The sequence below is a fragment of the Eubalaena glacialis genome, chromosome 3, assembly GCF_028564815.1.
Source record: "Eubalaena glacialis isolate mEubGla1 chromosome 3, mEubGla1.1.hap2.+ XY, whole genome shotgun sequence".
Lineage (NCBI taxonomy): Eukaryota > Metazoa > Chordata > Mammalia > Artiodactyla > Balaenidae > Eubalaena > Eubalaena glacialis.
Window position 1 is genome coordinate 25003645 of NC_083718.1, and position 19295 is coordinate 25022939.

A 19295-nucleotide genomic window follows, 5' to 3' on the forward strand; every position below is an offset into this window, starting at 1 on the left:
TTGTCAAAGCTATAAACTAATGGCTTAGTGTGGAGTCCCGTGAATCTCAGCCTGGTCTGCCTCCTCAGGGGAGAAAAGGGAGGCAGGAAGAGGCGAGGGGAAAGGAAAGCAGGGGGAGGGAGGGTCTGGAGGAGAGCAGGCCACGTGCACTTGGCACCTGGCTGGCCGGTTCCCTCCTCTCCCGAGAAGTGTCAAGCTTAAGGAGCTACCGGAGTCCTGGCAATAGCCAGACTCAAGGTCTGACTCTTGCTATCTGATTGCACAAAAATATTTTTACATGACACTTCTTTCCCAAAAGCAAAGGATTTAGAAGGTTAGAATTGTGCAGTAATTTACGCCCATCCAAAGTAAAACACAATCAAATCTGAGCAAGCACCAAGTTCAAATGTCAAAGCTGTTATTATTTTAAAATTCTCTATTGTAACATTTTATAATATAATCCCCAAACAGGATCCTTTCTTCCCTCACTGAACCTCAGTAACCTGCCCCAGAGAGTGGCATCAGTGGAAATGGTATAGCTCCCTGTGACTTGTGGTGGGAAGGCCGGCACAGCTACTGCTGAGGAGAAAGATGTAAAATCGGGGCCGGGGTGAAACGACAGTGCTCAAACACTGCAATTCAGACAAGCAACGGCAGGAAAATCCTTCCATTTCAGCTGAATTTTAAAGAAGAGAGCAGAAAATCTGTTTCTATTTCTCAGAGAAATTTAGATTAAAAAGTAAAAGAGAGGCAGATTCTCTTTACTTCCATGAAATATTTTTATTTTTATCTCTTTCTCTACTCATGTGCTTAACTGGTGAAATGACTCTGGAGACATGAAGTCCTGGTCCTGCATCTCATTTCCTTGTGGTAATTAAAACAGTGGGAATCCAAATGGAAATGTGACTAACAACACAATACAGCAACTGAGGGAGGAAAAGCTTAAGCAGCCAAGATGGCCACGCGGGCTGACTTCCTGCCTGCGCCCGGGCTGAGCGCGTCCATTTCCCACTGGGTGCGGGAAAGAGTATTTGGTTAAGGCTGGTCAAGTCGTTGCGTCTGAGGTTTTACCTTATTTGGTAACTAAACCCCTTTCCCAGGCTTATCTGAGGAAGCCCACACCCCCTCAAACCCCCCCCCCCCCCCCACCGGAGAAGCCGCCGCAGCCGGGGCCCAGAGGCCTCGTTGCCACTCAGGGAGTAAGGGGATTAGCCAAGGAGAAAAAGCACTTTCATGAACCCTTTTATGGACCTTCAGAAACTACGACATTCCTTGTGTCCTTTCAGGTGGAAGGGATCCAGAAGGTGACAAAATGCATTTCTACATTCATCAGCAGAAGACACCAAAATATAGTAATAAATGAGAAGTGTGGTTCAAATTCTACTGCTAGAAAAAGAAATGTCTTGGATAGAAGTAAATATGCCTTTTAATGATGCTGCTGAAGAGGCTTCAAATGTTAAAAGTCTGGTTTCCAGGTCACACTCCAAACCGATGAAACCAAAGCCTTGGAACGTTCCCTGAAGCTCCCAGGTGACTGCGGCCAGTGTGAGGAATTCTAAGGGGAATTCTCTAAGGGGAATTCTCACGCCTCTCCCTCTCCCTCTGTGAACGTCAGCTGGAGGCCTTTCTACCCTTTAATATCTTAGGTGGAAAACAGACAAGAAACAGCACATTTCTTTAAATTAAATGATCTCTGTCTCATATATGCATCCATCTTTTGTTGAATACAAGATGCTTCTTTTTATTATATACAGTCAGTATTTAACCTCTACATTTGTGTATTTAGTTAAACTCTATTTTGTAGTAAAATATGCATCGTTTTAGTGAACAGGGATTTACTGGCAACGATCAGGTCGACATTCACTGTGGTGCTGAAGGGCCTTGGCGTGCCCGGGGCCCGCTGGCGAGCCCCACGTGCTGTCTCAGGGCTACAACGAGACTCTACTGTGAAAACAATGGCTGTCTAATCTTACTCTTATCGCTTACATTTGTGTAATCTGCCTACTTAAGCTACCTTTCAGGGGAGGGGTGAAATATTCTGGAAAGCAACGCTAAGTGTATGAAATGAAATCGTTATTAATCTGAGCTGCTCAATGAAAGTCTGCCTTTACGGCTGTCGCTGTTCAGTCGAGGGGGCGTGGACGCGAGTCCCAGAGGCAGAATTCCTGAGTCCCCGCCTGCTACTGCTGCGGCCCTGGCGCTTCCAGGCAGGGGTGGGGGGCGGGTATGACAGTGAGAGCACAGGGTGAGTGAGCGGAGGGGAGCCCAGAGCGGCCGCTGCCGGCGTCTGGTCTGAGAGCGGAGGCCACTCACGGGTCCCAGCTCCCGCGGTCGGTGCTCTCCAGGGAGAGGCTCTTGGTCTTCCGGGGCGACACCGGGCTGGGAGGGCTGCTCAGGTTGGAACTGTTGGAAGCCGTGGAATGCCTTGGAGAATCAGAGTCCTGTGAGGCCCAGAGGAAGACGTCAGGGAGCGGCAGAGGGGCGGGAGGGGCTCAGGCCACCACGGGTCCCCTCCAGCCACCCTGGCCAATGAACTGACGTGACTTTTCTCCTGCCAGTAGAAAGCCCCGTTTCTGAGCTGAGTAAGAGGCACAGAATATAACAAACGCTCACAGTCCCTTCTGCAGGTCTTTAGAAATGTAGGCCGTTTTCATACAAAAGCTATGAGGTCTGAACACCTCCAGGGAGACTGCAGTTTGCAACCCAAGTGACTGGCTCCGCCACCCTGCTGCGGTGAGTGGCTGATCCCTGCAGCAGCGGAGGCCAGGCTCAAAGCGGTGGACCGGCTTTGGGAAACACACTCGCCTGTTCTCGTTCAGGACTTCTCCAAACCCCTGTCCCCAGACAGAGGTGCTGCCCACGCGGTACTCACCTCTGCGTCGTAGTCCCTCGCCGGGGCGTCACTTCCCTGGTCCAGGCCTCCCGAGGACAGCGAGCCCTCTGACGGGGAGGGCATGGGCTGCCGCTTTGCACTGTAGCTTCCTCCAGAGAATTCTCTCTTTAATGCACTGCCGTTCTGTGCGGATGACCCTACAGCACATTGTTCAGGTGAAACTTTATACGTGCAGAAGGGGACGATCCTCTAGAAAGCGCAGACTGCTGAGGTGACGAGCCATCCTTCCCGCTGCCCTGGGGTCATCCTCCCGCTTAGAGCCCTTCACTGATGGACCGTGAGTCCAGCTGCGTTACCCTGACACCCAAGCCCACCTCGGAGCCCAGCCGCCAGGGCTGCTGGGTGAGCGGGCAGCACTCACCGGGCCGCTGGCCCCTGCTCTCACTGGCCGTGCCCAGGCTGCCCTGCTTGCTAGACAATTCCACAGAATCAATCCTTCCAGTCTCCACCCACGTGCTACTGCACGTGAGTTTTCTTTCCCACTCCCTGGAGCTCCTACAGCACTTCTTATCACCTCTTTCAGAGCATTTGGATCTTATGTTGTAATTATGTGCCTGCCATTCTTTGAACAGAAGGACGGTCTTTGCCTCTGCAAGACCCGGTGCAGGACCGGGTATGCAGCAGGTGCTCAAAACACACGTGCTAAACGAAGCAGAATAGAACAGTTCCCAGAAGTGAAGACGATGCCACCTGATGATGCATAACTGTCACTTAACTTGTAGAGAATTTTCATAAAAAACACAAAGGAACAAAAGAGAAGCATTTTCATTCCACAGGGCAAAAAGCCTGAGATACAAAAATGAGGTGAGTTTCTTTAAAATCACACTCTATTTTGATCTTAGAGTTGGGGTACATCAAAGGAGGACAGGCACCATTCAGAGGAAGAAAAAGGATGACCAAAAAAATCTTAGAAATATTGGGGTATTGTGAGTACCTGTTTAAAACTCTTAGCATTCCCTACTATTCTTCAGTTTTTACTGAAAAATGTTTTAATCTTGCTGAGCTGCAATATTAGGATCACTGGTCAAAAAAGACTGTGAGACCGCGTTGAGGTTTTAGCACAGCTACGAGGTATAGACTGTGAAGCCCTGTCCTTGGTGATCTCCCCCAGCTTCCTTCTAGTTTCGGTTTGTTTCCTGAGCCCCTCAGCTGTGTCACCATAATTTACTTATTGCAGAGGTTACCAACACTGGTTGTATGCTGCATATTATATTATGGAGCTTTAAAAATACCAGTGCCTGGGCCCCATCCCAGACCAATAATAACAGAATTTCTGACTTAACTTTTAAAAGCCCTTCTGATGATTCTAGAATGCATCTCAGGCTGAGAACCACTGACTTAATCTTACTTCCAACACTCCATCCAGTTTCTAAGGCGTCTGTCACCAGACACATATACTGATTTTCATTTGTTGATGTGTTTCTTTGGCTATGTACTCTTTACTTTTTTGCTGTGGATCTTATGTCTCCTTAGATTACAACCTAATTGAAGGCATAACTCACTTTTTATGATTTCTCTTTCCGTTCCATGCCTAGTTTAGTGCTCAATTTAACAAAAGCTGTAATGTAAGTTACTATTTTTAAGATTTTGTTGCTCTGAATAAAAACCCCAAACTGCCAGAGAGCTCTGCTGCTCTGCTTACTAACCTGTGTGACCTTCAGCAAGTTATTTTATCTAAGTGTCAGTTTTCTTCATTTGTAAGTAAGAAAATAAATTCTACCTTACGGGATTTTTGTGGGAACTGAGGACTCAATACACGGAGAATGAAACGTAAGACGGAAGGTGTGTGACGGGGCTGCCCAGAGCTTAGTACGCACTTACTGGGCTCTTTTCCTCCGTCCTAGTGATAGTTTATAGAATACAGAACTTAATCCACCTCTGTGATTTACACTTTTTCCTTTTCTTTTTTTTTTTTTTTTTTAACTTTGGGAATGTTCCTTTCAGAGAAAAATTACACTCAACCACCCTAATCTTAAAAAATTGAGATGGGCTGTTTTGATTGAACAGCAAAGGGGGACAATCTGAAAACTGTGGTCCCAACTCAGGCAGGGTCTCTTCCAAAGAGTTCTAGATGGTGATTCAGGGGGTTGGGGCCCAGATCTCTTGGGGTGACGGTGTCTAACTCTACATGACCTCTAGGAGAGTCTGCAGGCTCCCCAGTGAGCCTGTCACTGACAGGAGCCGGTAGAGTCACAGTGGAAAGCTCTGTGTTAATCTGACTTCAGTCAGGAAGCCATCGCAAGTCTGGCCCTGGAAGAGCCTGTGCTTCTGGTTCTGGAGGTTGACAACATGGAACCCCGTTTCTTCTTGTGTCTCTCTTGGCAGGCTGTCCTTCTGGAAATTCTTTACGTGAGCTGGGCTACTCTTGAAGCCAGCAAGAAGCACTCTAAATAGCAGATGCCCCTTGGAATTCCTGGGCTGGTCTTCCTCTTAACCTCTATACAAACAGCTTGGTACCAAGAATCTCAAGAAGGCCACGCCTGATTATTGCATTAAAGGCCTTGACAGGGATTTGGAGCTGGCTCCAGTCTGTAGCTTGCATATTGTCAACAATGACAGTGGACCCTCACTTCAGCGCTCCTAAGGAGATGGCCACTCAGCCCTTTAAATCTCTGTATTACAGGTCCTATCCTTACCTGCAATTCCACAAATCCAAAAGCCCTGAAAACCAAAACCTTTTTCATACGTTTGATGTAAGTTCATGTGGTGGCAGACTTAATCTGAACTGACTGGAGGCTGATTACAGACTTCACTTAAAAAGAGTACATTTATTTATATATTCATAGTATGACTAGTCATAAATTTTGCTGTATAAATATTAATATGTTTGTAGGTGCTGTCTTAGATCTTGCTGGGAATGTAATATAATATATGGTAGATTCCCTTCTAAAATAAAAAAAAAAATTCTGAATTCTGAAAACAGGTATCTAGCCCCAAGAGTTTTGGGTAAGGGATTATGAACTTAACTATTAATATTGTGATACTTTCTTTGCATCTCAAGTGTTGATAGCTTCTGGTTAGTTATATTAAATCTATTATCTTATCGAGCTACCATTAGTAAAAAGATAATTCATAGAATGGTTGCCATCTTTCCAATTGGCTAGATATTTTCATTGTAATCAAGGCTACACACTGCTTAGAGATGACTTTGGGAGATGACAACAAGAAAGTCACAAGATGGACACTTCAACTTCTGCCTGTCGACTGAAAACTCCTTGAACGTGCTCTGTACGTCTGCAGCCAGTCTCTGCAGCGGGCGCCTGTCCTTGGTTTGCAGGCCCGGGGCGGGGTCCTCCCAGGGTCCCAGGGGTGGTCTGTGTGATCACCAGCAGACTGCAGAGCGGTGGCATGTCCCTTCTGAGACCGCTGCTCGGTCTCTCTGTCTCAGGTCACTTGCTCTGTGGGAAGCCAGCGGCCATGTCACCAGGGCACTCGGGCCCACGGTGGTGAGGAACAGAGGCCTGCCAACAACCATGTGAGTGAGCTGGGAAGTGGCTTCTCTAGTCCCAGTGGAGCTCGGAGTTGATGGCAGCCCCGGCAGACAGCTTGACTGCAGCCTCCCGAGAGGCCCTGAGCCAGGACCGTCCAGCTAAGCTCCCAGATCCCTGACCCTCAGAAACTGTGAGAGATAATAGACGTTTGCTCTTTTACGCTTCTAAATTTTGGGGTAATTTGTTCCACAGCAAGAGAACAAATGGTATTCCAGCACCCTTCACTTCTGTGTTGCCAGAGCCTAAAACCAAGAGCTGGGCACAAGGCGGGTGCTGACACCGGCGTCCTCAGCATGAACAGTGCGTGCAGGAGGACACTCAGTCTGCACTGGGAGGCCTGACTCGAAGGTCTCACATTCAAGAATACAAGGCAACGAATACGCTTCTGCCTGAGTGACTCTGAACTGTGAGCTGCGTTACTACCGTCTGTTCTTCTCAGAGCTCAGCTGCAGGGAGGTGAGGGAGGCTTCGTTAGCGTTACCCCGGGTCCACCCTGGGCCTGCGTTTGCTCGGGCGCACTCGCCCCGCTCTCTCTGATCGAAGCCAGTACCAGGTTACTTCTGAGAAAGTGACAGAAAAGCAGCTGTTGGCCAAGAACAGTCTTGCCCTTGGATAATGGTCCTTGCCTACTGAAAACTCTTTGGAGGTTTCCCACTGTGTTTTTAAAAAAATAAAAAATGTCTTACGTTGGTCCCCAAGTCCCTGCTTGATCTGACCCTTGCCTACCTCTTGAGCTTTACTCTTTGTCACTCCCTGCCCACTACCAGGTAGCCACTGTGCCTCCTTTCAGTTACTCAAACATGAGTCAATGTGACTTCACCCCGGGGGGGGCACGTGACCTTGCTGATTATTCTAGGTGTGAATTCATCCTCAACAGCTACTGCCTGTTACTCTCTATTTCTGCCCCCTGTTTATTTCCTTCGGGGCATTTATCATCACAATTTGTAGTGCTGTTTGTCTGTCTCCCACATGGACTGTACCTTCTAAAAGGATTCTATGACTGTTTTCGTAACAGCTGCACTTGTGCCTGCTAGGCGTTACCCAGCCAGGCCTGAGACACTGGCCACCGATGACGCACGGCTGCTACCTTGCTATGGAAATGCTTCCTGCAGCCGGGGCCACTTACTTGCTGACAGGCCACTGCTGGCACTCATGGAGCGACCAGGTTCAGGGCGGGATTTGGTGATAGATGGAATACTGACCGAGCCACTGAATGCTGTCCGACTTTCCTGAGGCCGAGGGTTCTAAAATCAAAAGAGAAAGAAAAATTCTTCATCCAGAGTGAAACTGATTTTCTACAGAGATGTCTATTTTTCACCCTAATTTCAAGAAATAAAGTTGTCTTGACCAGAGTGATACAGAACAAGAAACAGATTATATAATCCCTCCCACCCACAAAAGTGCTAAAGCCCTAACAGAGGTAACCCTCACCCCAACCAAGGATAAGTGCTTATCTTTATACTTACTGAAATACTTACCAACAGATAACAATTTTGTTCTTGTTGTTGTGAGTGCAGTAAGTGAAAGTTACATGGTTAGAAGTGACAGTGAAATGTAGAATTACATGGACCTCTGCAGATAACTGAAACAAAGCTTTTGCTACATATGAGATTTTTATTTTCTTAGGATAATTCAAAAGCTGAATAAGCCCATTTAGAAGAAAGTCACTTAAAACTACATTTTTCTCAAGTACACCTTCTACTGTCCTGATACGGAAAGTGCCATTTGCATGTTCCCATCCCAGTCACCAGGCAGCCTTCCTGCCTCACAAAGGGCGGCACCACGAGTCATAAATATGACGCTTGTTAACAATCACAGCCTGGGTGAAGTCATTTAACTTGGGAGTGTTGGTGTGAGAAGTTTCCCATCTAATATTGAATAATTTTGGTGTCCAAGGGAGGAAAATGAGCCATAGAGTGCTCTGAAAGTCACACACACCTACAGAGGTGGTGCGTAGGACCAGCTGTCTGAACACGGTCTCCTCGATGGCCCTAACTTTTTCAGACCAGAAGGGGTGTCAGGGCTGGTACCTGAGAGAAGGTTATGGCAACACAACTAATGCAGGGCCAAAGCTAGCAAACATCCACTAACATCTCTTGGAAAACATGCACTAATATATCTTGAAAAACTCCAAATCATACATTTTAAAGAATCACACATACTGAGATTTGGCTGACTGGCTGGCTCTAAATTCAACTATTGCCATTTTGGTTCATATATCAAATTTGCAAAGTCCATGTAATTCTTACTGTGTTATTTGTTCAAAGCAAACACTTTACCTTTTTTTCTCTAAGAAAATAAAAAAATTTAAAACAGAAAACAGTGCTAGCATTTCAACAGCCACTCATAGGAGCAACCCTGAGAGATGCCGATGACATGCATACAATGCAGCAGAGTCAAGTTCAAGAGAGATGGGGATATCAGTTTAAACCTTTAAATTTTTATTGTTTTTGCTATTAACCTTAAGGTACCTTTGTGTCGTCCTTTTCTATAAAACAAACCTACCCTAGAAAAAAATGGCAAAAATTAAGCCTATAAAAATACCAGTGGTTTAGTAACACTGAATGTTGAGGTAATAAAAGAATGACACACAGAAGATATGTTCTGGGGGGGAAAAAAAAACCACACAAAACCCAAACCCAACAGTTTATCATTCATTCAGCTGAAGTTCAACTTCATTATGAAGTAATGTGAAACCTAAGCTGATGGTCCTTTTCCTGCACAAATATGCTTAAGATTAGGGTAAAACTTCCACCAACCGTAGTGTTTCTATTTATAGAAGACTAACTTAAGCAACATTTCCACCATCTTTTATATCAAAAATTCTTGACTGATTAGTTTATACAACTTCCCCTAGAATCCACTCCCTGAAATCTGTTACCAAGCAAATTGAAGCTTAGTTTATCGTAAGTAATCTTATCTTGTGAAATAAGACACTTAAATGACATTATAGTTTAATGTCAATAACAATGACATTTAAAACATCACAATTTAGAATGCAAACAAAAATACAAAAATAAACTTCTCACCCTACAGGTAGTTTTCTTATTGGAAAATTACTTTACTAATACACAAATAAAAAAATGGATGCTACTATTTTCTAAGCCAGAGGAAATGCGTTTGCATGATACAATCTAAATATTTTATTATCTGCAAAACAAACTTGAGAAAATGCTCCCTTGAAGTCAGTACATATTTCTTGACAGATGTATGGATATTCAGCTTGAATAGCCACTTGCTCTCCATCCCACTGCAGAGACACTAGTTACAAAGATGCAAGGCTGCGTGGAAGGACCCAGTGGCAGGTACCATGGTCCTTCAGAATGCTGCACACTCTGTGTTTTTTTCTCTTGTTGATTTACTTCTCTTATCTTGGATCCTGGCTGCAATTAAAGGTGCATCAGCAACTCAAAGATTAGAAAGACTACTTTCTTTTGGTAATTTTTCCTGTTATTCACTGGTAATATTATAGTTTATAATTTTGAGAATTGTGAGCTTTTCAAGAAGGGGTTTATTGTAGATAAAAGGCCTTTGGACAGGCCCTTCTGTAGACTTTAACTTCACTAAATATAAAAAATTTCTCTGAACTGAACTGGTTTTAGGGTAACGAGCAATACAGAATTCAGAAATTCTAGATCCCTTTTTTGTTTGTTTTTAATAGAATAAAGACTTACTCAGGGGCTATTTCTTATGGTATCCGTAATGAAAAATATCATGATGGGATGATGTTTTATTAGACATAGAAAAACCTCCAATACTGTTTTAGAAATAAAACTGAAATCTTCCCAAATCCTCATCTTTTTCCTCAAAAGAAGAAAAAAGTAGAACTCCAAGACAGAAGAGGAGGAAGAGGAAGAATAGAAGTTTGGCAACAGAGAAACAGGCCAAAGGGAAACGTTCACAGAATGTACCCCCTTGGCGGTGTTACTTATGAAGCCAGGCAGAGATCCGCACATGGTTAGTACAAGTTAACACCTAACTCAGCTGTTCATACCCTCAGAGTCATAAAGCTTGGTGTACCGGGGACAGAGCGTAGAGACGGGGAATATTCAGGGTTTATGGAATCAGGAGAGAGAAATTTTTCAGCAGAATTAACAGTCATGTGATAGATGTGCTCAAAGTTGATCGGAGAGGAGATCAGACCGGAGTGATGATGAGGGGATGGATAAGGGAAACCCGGCTATCAAAAACAACAGAAAGAAGAAAAAGGTAATGAGGTAATGAAAATGGATTCACTGGATATATGTGACATTTCAGACAACATGCATGTAGAAAAAATGAAGTAAGTATCTCACATCAAGAATTGAATCCATAATGAAATACTTTTAGGCCTTAGAAAGTTAAATTTTGTAATCCTCTTGCCAGTTACCTAAAGAGCTGATTTGCAAAAAATCATTTGCCTCATAAACTTATTCTCTCTTATTACTATCAAGCTGAGTAGAAACTGGACTTTCAGAGATACAAGTAGATTTTCAAAATTTAGTTCAGTATTTTCCTATGTGATAGAATCAAAACATGGCAAAAATCTACCAAAAACATTAGGGGTAGAAAAACCGATAAATAATTAAAGAAAAGAACAAGTGAACCTACAACCAGCCTCTCACCAAAAGCGTTATGAAACTGTTCCTTTAGAAACTAAAACCATTTCCTGGTATTTATAGACTTGATATGTGTTTGCTTTTACTGATTTTATCTTCCGGTAACAGAAATAGTAACTGTGGAATATACCAATTATTGGTTTACCTTTAAGTAGCCCAAGCTTATCTCCACTTAGACACCCAAAGAACATGTTTGTTTTTAACAAGAGAACAACCTTCTCTTCAATGTTCAGGTGTATTTTTAAAAAATGAAATAATGTAATACTAAAGACAGAGAAGAAAATTTTTGAAAACAAGGGCTCTAGTTTTTCATGTTAAAATAACTTGTGAACATTTGGGAACTGTCACTCAGCACCCAGTCACCTTCTCTAATGGGAACTTTCAAAGTTCAGTTTCTGAGAACAAGTGTGTTTCAGGAAAACATCCTACCATCTCTTCATTAGAGACAGGCTGAATGACTTCCCGGAGACGCGCTGACTGATATTCTCATGAGTTGAGATGAGCTTTCTTTGTTAAAAAACAAAAATCTGGTAAATTAGGGAAGCTTAAAAGAAAGGTAGAGATGTGAGTGAAACCAGTACTTTCTAAGGTTCTTTTCAAAAAGATAAAACTATTGATATAAATGTAACTTTAAGAAGTAAAATTACTTCATAAAAGTCTAAAAGGTCACCGAGCTTGAAATTTTATTTGTTAACAATTTTAGGAATCGGTAAAAGGCTAGGAGAAATTTTATGTGCTAAAAAAAATAAATCTTTTAGAGGTAAAATATTACTCTTGCATTCTACTAGAGACAAATCTATTCTTTATTACAAGTATCCACTTATGAAAAAAGGTAAATGACAAAAAGGATTCAAGGAAACTACTACAGTATGTACTTGTAAGACACATATGCTGTTTTATATTAATTGCTTATATTCTCTTGGCTCACTAAGACACATATGAAAGATTTCCTATATCACATCTGATATAGGAGATAAAAGAAAAAAATGACTCCTTACCCTTACTATCTTTTCCACATTCATGAGGCAAACAACCCTTTTCAGCATCATTTTGGTACAAAGGAAACAGAATAAGCTTCCAAAGACATTCAATAAACTCTCTAAGCTTGTAAGTATTTCAGAGAAAGGCAATACTCATTTGAATAAGTAAAACATAAAAATTTCTGGGGTACATGCTCTTTGCACGAATGACAACATCATGGCTTTGGTATTTGAAAGTGCTTCTTATACATGTTAACGTTAGATGAATTAAATTCATCTTTATTTTTGGAAATAGTTCATTAAATATAGAAAATTACAGTGGAAAGAACATACTAAAATCTGAGACTATATTAAAATATCACAAGCTTTTTAATACATGTATACACACACACACATATACACACACACACAGAGGTACAGACGTGTGTATTATTTTCTTTTCAGACATGCATATTATTGTGTTGTTTACCAGTATCTACTCCAAGGTAGGTACAGTTCTGGCATGACAGTATATCAAAAAATATTTGTTAAGTGATTAAATGGATGCCTATGAAAAACCCCAGCTTTTATGTTCTTTGCTAGTGAAAGGAAGAAAGTCAGGTGAAAATAAAGAACAGGAGTTCAGACACATAACATCTTTGCTACAATACGACATGTAGAGGTGAACAGGTTTCAAAAATTTACACCAACTTCTTGTCCTGGGCATTCAAAAGTGCTTATGTGATAAGAAAACATGAAAGGAATGAAAGGAACATTAAAAACTGGATTGCACCTCTAGGGTAAAAAGTCACTTGTGTTAATTACAAAAAGAACCAGCAAGGCAGTCATGGGATAACAAAATCAGTGACACTAATACTAAAAATCAAGAGGTCTAATGGGAATAAGGAGCCAGCACAGGAGGCCCCGTGTCATGGGGTCAGATCGATGTTGAATCTTTGGGAAATGCTATCTGAACTTGTTTTGCCCAGTAATTAAGAATGGACCTTATTCTGAACAACAACAACGACAAAACAGAGATTTCGTTTACTTTAAGTGGTGGGAGGGTGAAGGGAGAAAAAGGAGGGATGCTGGGATACGAAAGTTCTTACAATGCTTGAAATTTCACATTTTGCTTCAGTGTGCTTATTCAGGGTATAGAAAGACCAAGTCTTACTGTGAATGAAGGTCTGAAAAAAATTCTGGAACATTAGCAAACTGATTTTTCACCTGGTCAAGCAGAGGAACATTTTATTAAATCCTGAAACTATTTCTCCTTAAGGAACATACTGTGGGATACAACAGAATTTATAGAAAAATTTTCCATAATTCTTCTTGCTATGTTATTGGAATACATGAGAGGGAAACCATACTATTCTTTTTTTGTACACCAGAATGAAGCAAGTGTGAGAGAAAGTTTAATTTTAAAAGGATAATACCCATTAAAACCTTGTTCACTACTGAAATAATTTTGTATTTGCTGATATGTTGCTTTGCAACATATGGATGTATTTGAAATTTGTATGCCTCTATCCCTCCATAATGCTACCTACATAGCAGATGTTGTAAAACTATTTACTAACTAAATTTCAAAAATTTTCACATTGATCTATCAAATATAAGCTATACATATATTCACATTTCAACTGTTTATCACCATTAAAAAATTCTCTCTCCTAAGGTACTTTGTACTTGACCTTGTAGCTTCTGTAAGGAAAAATGACAGAAGCTTTTGGACTGCGTGGTTCTGCTCCATTTACTTCTGAGAATAAAGGAAAACCAGACTGAGGACTTAAGTAAATGTTCAGAACGGGAAAAGAACGGAGAAAAATCTGAACTCTCATTCCCAGGCAAAAGCTGAAAAAGTAGTATATAGCTTTTAGATATGATAGATAAGTGTAACAGTTAACTATGTAAACTCAGCCTTTATTTACTCTCAATATTTTCAGCTTAATATTTATGCTCAGCCTTAAATTTCTTACTTCATTTTAATTACTATATCAAGATTGGCTGTAATCTTTTTGCATACTTTATTTATATCTACCTAGCACGGCTAATAAAAATCCCCATTTCAAAAGGTTAACTGACTATTGTGAATGATTTGAAAGGAAGTAATGGTACTATAATCGTATAATAATGTCTTGATGATGATGAAAAAACAATGACAGTAAGAACATCACATCCATTCCTAAACAGGGCAACTGGTCAACTGAGATATTTATAATGTGGAACTCAGGCTCAAATTAGTGCAGATTTTTTTGATTCCTCCTATGAAAGAAATGCAAAAACTACCTTTAAGAGCTTAACATTTTTATTAAAAAAACTTGACTGTACAAACTGTATTACCTATTATTTTTTCTGTCAGTGATACATGTCTATATCTTCTATCACAGTAGAGTTAAGTAATGTGGGTAATTAACACAGACTGCCTCAGAAAGAGCTTTGGGTCGAGATTTACACATCACCTCCCAAACTGTCATAGCATTTAAATCATGCCTAAAATTCTGTGCAAAATCTAGATGCTATCACCACCTATCAAAAGAGTCATGTTAAAGTTTCAATAGTTTGTTGAGAGTACCATGATACTGAAATGTTACAGAGCTTGGATAATTAGCTAATTCCACTAATGTTCTTAATCGCAATATATTAGGTTCAAGAATCCAATCTTCATGTTGTTAAAAAAAAAACAAACCACACAACAGTTTTCCTATGTTGTACTTTTTTTAAAATATAAGACTGACTAGGCAACACGTCTGTAATGGGCAGAGGAAAAAGATTTATTTCATAATCAGATGAGAGGTGTGACCGTTAATGATCAAGCTAATGTTCTTTGGGGGGCAAATATCTGTGTTGAATTGCTAAAACTTGGTGAAATTTTAGTAATTTGGTAACAAAGTTCTGAATCTTGGTATAGAATGTCTCCAAATCTGGTGGTTTATTTCTCCAACAATAGTAAATCTAGGTATGGGAGAAGTATATAGGGTATTCAACTAAATAAGAACTTGGTATGTTTGGTTTTTGATACACATCTATATTTTATGTTTTTCTCATCAGCTATGTCATTATGCATCTTACATATATTGTGATATACTGAGATAAACATTTCCTCATTATACTAATGTCTTTTTAAGTCTTATATGTATTTAAGTGCACACACACACACATTCATATGTATCCACCCCCTCCCCCCTCCAACTTAGTCTTAACCCCATTTATATTTACATTCACTCTTCATTTCTCTTACCATGGGCAGGTCTTTTAGAATCTGTATTCCATCTCCTGGACCCATGTGTGCTATGTGGTTAAAATTAGTTGGGTTGGAAATTAATTTATTTCTCATTTCTGGATCTCGCAGCATCTCCCTGTAAGAGAAAACACCTGTTTAAACACTTTTATTCCATGACCAATCTAGACAATTTTAGAGAAAAATTAAGTTTCATAAAAATAAACTGTGAAATCATGTTAATAAGGATAGAATTAAAATAATAGAATATACTAAGTTAAACATTTACTTAGAAGATTTTGTTTTAAATTTTAAAAAAGATCTTATGATTTTTGGTGGGAAAACAGAGAGGGTTATTTTAGTGTTTAAATATCAAAGAAGCTCTACTCTATTTTACAGATAATTCTGAACATTTTATGTACATCTTCTTAAATAATTGCTAATATATTAGAAATGTTTTTATATGTAACTGGAAATACTACAAGCCTATTTCTGTTTGGTCATGAGAATAGTTAATCTGCGCAGGTATGTTCTATGTTTATAAAAGCCCACATTCTAAAAATTGTAACTATTCCATATACATAGAGAAATGAATCAAAATATGGTACTTTAATCTAGTACACACTCACAATTTGGAAAGTATTAGTTAAAATTACACTGAGAAATACATTCATTATTGCAGTTTTTAACACCATAGATGATGATGACAGACTTTCAGAGATCAAATTTTCCTTCCAAATCAAATACAGTATTATTACCAAATAGCCCTTCTGATGCTATAAGCATCTTTAGATGAGTATGAATTAAATATCTACCTCCTTTGTTGCATCCTTTCCTCTTCTGGAACTCTGAAGGAATAACGCCTCTTATTGTTAATATTTCTAACCATTTGTTTCCGACTATTATCTGATGTTTCAGGAACTACCAGTTCATCCCCTTCTGTTAAAAAAAAACAAAAAAAAACAAAGAACAACGATGTTCTTTAAAGTGCTAAAATGCTTTTCATCCATTAATCTTCAAGACAGTACAAACATCAATCAATTATACAAGTATATGCAATTCTGATTTTTTAAAGTTGTGTTGATAAATCACAGTAAATAAGTAATAATTTTCAATGAAATATATGTAAACAAATATATGCTGAAATTAAATATAGCTTACAGAGTATATTTTCACTTTTATTTGATTATAAACATAAAATGGTACAATTTTACTAGAAGAAAAAAAGGAAAATGTAGTTGCCTTGGTGTCCTATCACTTTGGCCACCCCACCCCCAATATCTCTACACCATCTTCTCCCTCCTTCCCAGTATTGGTTTCAATGGCTTAGGGTGTTAAAAAGCTCTTATTGTTGACCTGCACAGTAATCAGGCATAAATGGTAAATTATCCATGAAAATGATAACAGTTAAAATTTTTTTTATATATTAAAACATGTCCTTTGCAGATCCAATTTGCAAGATGTGGAGTACAGGAAAGGAATTGTGTTTACTCTGGCTTCCTTTACTAAAAGTAAGAATCTTATTGCTATTTCTACTCTTCTAATCTTCAGGGGATACTTAATTATGTACACCTAGTCACCTAATGCCCACCTATCTCAATTTTAATACCTAGAAGTAAACAAAACTCTTAGCCATGGGCTCCCAAAACATGCTGGGATATGGTGAACATCCTCTAAAACAGACAACTGTATCCATACAACATGATGAATTCCATTCTCTAAATAAGGAAAGGAAAAAGAGAAAAGCCAATCTTTAGAAGTTTATAACACCCAAAAAGTTAAAGTGAGAAAAATGTAGTAGGAAGAAGCCAAAGGAGCCTGTAAGGCAAGCCAAAGCAAGATGATTAGTAAAAAAAAAAGCAACATTCTCCTTGTATCATAATAATAGCTTTATCAGATTGCTTTCCTAACAGCAAATGTTAAAAGGATAAAATTTTAAAAGTAGATGAGAATTTGAGAGTTGGAATTTGAGAATTATGAGGGTGAAGCAGATCTTGGTGAGTTGCAGTGGCAACGGGAGATTTTGGACAGCCAGATGACTGCAAGAGCACTTTGGGCTCCTGAGAGATGAAAGAGAAACAGACAAGACAGAGAAATAGAATCTCCAGGAAATAGGATTTCCTTTCCTTTTCAAAGGATAAGACAACTATGTTGAAATTTTGTCAGGTCTTCCTTCTCCAAGCTCCACCTTTACTCCTAGCCTAGAGTAGAAAGATGAGAGCATGAAAAAAGATGAGTTGGAATAGGTTTTATCCTATAGAGACAAATTGGGTTATGGACACATTCTACAATCGTTACATACAGTGAGAAGAGGGTGGATTTAATCTTGTCTAATACCTGAATATCCTTTCTCAAGTCATATTGCAATATCCTCTTAGCATAGGACTTTTCCTACAGTCACCAGTCTGTATACCAAGAAGCCTCCAGTGCCAAGAGGATATACCAGAGCATCACATCTGAAGCCAAGAAATTTGTGTGTATCTTAGTACTTAAAAACAAACAAAACAAAAATGACAAACTTTTGACGGTATTTTTTTTTGATAGACTATACAAATTTATTGGAAGAATATGGGGGAAAAAAGAAAAGCATTAAGGAATATAATAATCCCACTACCCAGAGATAACTATTATAAACATTTTAATGTGTTTTCTTAATGCCAATGTTTTTACTCACATTTAGTCAAATTATTATTCTAAATACATAATGTACCATAATTACATCTTCATTAACTAGATCCACCAGAAAAGATCATAAATTTATGAATACCTCTGTTACGGAGAAATTTGTTGCTAAGACTTGAGAATAACTTATATCATTATAATAATATCTGTTAAAAGTGAGATTTTAACTGTTCACAGGCACTCTCTGGCAATCAACCTAATTAGATGTGTGCAGTCTCCCTGGCCAGGACTCACTTCACTACTTTGGATGCTGCCCTTGTCCTGTCCGTAGCACCCAGGTTCCCATTCCCTCTCCTGACTCTGGGCCCTCTGGTGACTTTCCTCTTGTCCCTGCTTCTGTTGCCCATGTTGTCATTAGCACTTCAAAAGTTCTAAGCCCTATGCATTGGCAGAAGATGTATTCTAATAGTCCCAAAACGGAACTCTGGATGAGTTTTCATAATTTTAGTGCTACAAATTTTGGCTAGGTTCTACAGTATTAAAAGTACAGAAGATATATTCAGTTATACTTTTTCTATTTACCTCAGTACTCCACAGAAAAATAACCAGGTAGGTCAGAATCAAATATTTTGCCTATACAGCTATGTGAGCCTGAACAGAACGACTTTTTGTCTAGTAGTTTATCTCAATATATTGATAGTATGTATTGAAGTTGTATTGAAGTTGATAGTGGTCAACTTCACAGACTTTGGAGTAAGATACACCTGAGTTTAAGTGGCTCTGCCACTTATTATCTTCAGCAGTCAGATTAGCGAGAATACTTCTATGAAGCTCTCCTACTAATATGTATTTTCTTACCTGCCATCTTATTTTTGAAATATATTAATCTAATCGTCTCCAACCCTAAAAGATTTAATGATCCTTCACTGTTTAAGGGTCGAACCTAAAATAATAAAAAATAAAATTAGTATTTCAACAAAATTCAAAAGTTAAATCATAAAATTTTTGAGATATTTATAAAGCACACACTATTAAGACCTTTAATTTATCCTTCCTCTTCAGGAAGGAAATCAACAATTCTAACTAGAAAGGTATAAAATTATCTAACTTGAACAAACACAGTTATAATGATAACATTTTAAAGGAAGAATATTCTGGGCAAAAAAAGAAAAGCAGAAATACATTTAAACCTTAAATTTGACTTTTTAAAGCCATTAGTACCAGACGATGATACTAAGATATTCATACAGATACCTTATGAATCTTATTTGAACTAAATGTACACACATGACAGAGATGAAATTGTACATCACTGGGGAAAGGAGAGACTGTCAATAAATGGTGATGGAGCAACTGGGTATCTATATGGAACAAATGAAACTGAATCCCTACTTCACACCATACACAAAAAAATCAATTCTAAATGGAATAGAGACATAAACACAGTAGGCAAAACTTTCAAACTTTTGAAAGAAAATAAAGATCCTATCCTTATGACCTTGAGGTAGGAAAGAGCTTCTTAAGAAAAGAAAG

General features: G+C 39.5%; 1 protein-coding gene across 4 annotated transcripts in view; it reads right to left on the reverse strand.

The window, feature by feature from the left end:
* Positions 1-1127: 1127 nt before the first annotated feature.
* CDC42BPA (CDC42 binding protein kinase alpha) overlaps positions 1128-19295 on the reverse strand; it is a 326370-nt gene continuing 308202 nt past the window's right edge. For all 4 annotated transcript variants that reach the window (XM_061187371.1, XM_061187370.1, XM_061187369.1 and 1 more), the window contains 6 exons: positions 18621-18705; positions 15956-16079; positions 15162-15279; positions 7490-7607; positions 2852-3009; positions 1128-2420 (listed from right to left, as the gene is read on the reverse strand). In XM_061187371.1, the coding sequence (XP_061043354.1) occupies positions 2289-2420; positions 2852-3009; positions 7490-7607; positions 15162-15279; positions 15956-16079; positions 18621-18705 (735 nt within the window). In that variant the 3' untranslated portion in view covers positions 1128-2288. The remainder of the gene's footprint in view (positions 2421-2851; positions 3010-7489; positions 7608-15161; positions 15280-15955; positions 16080-18620; positions 18706-19295) is intronic.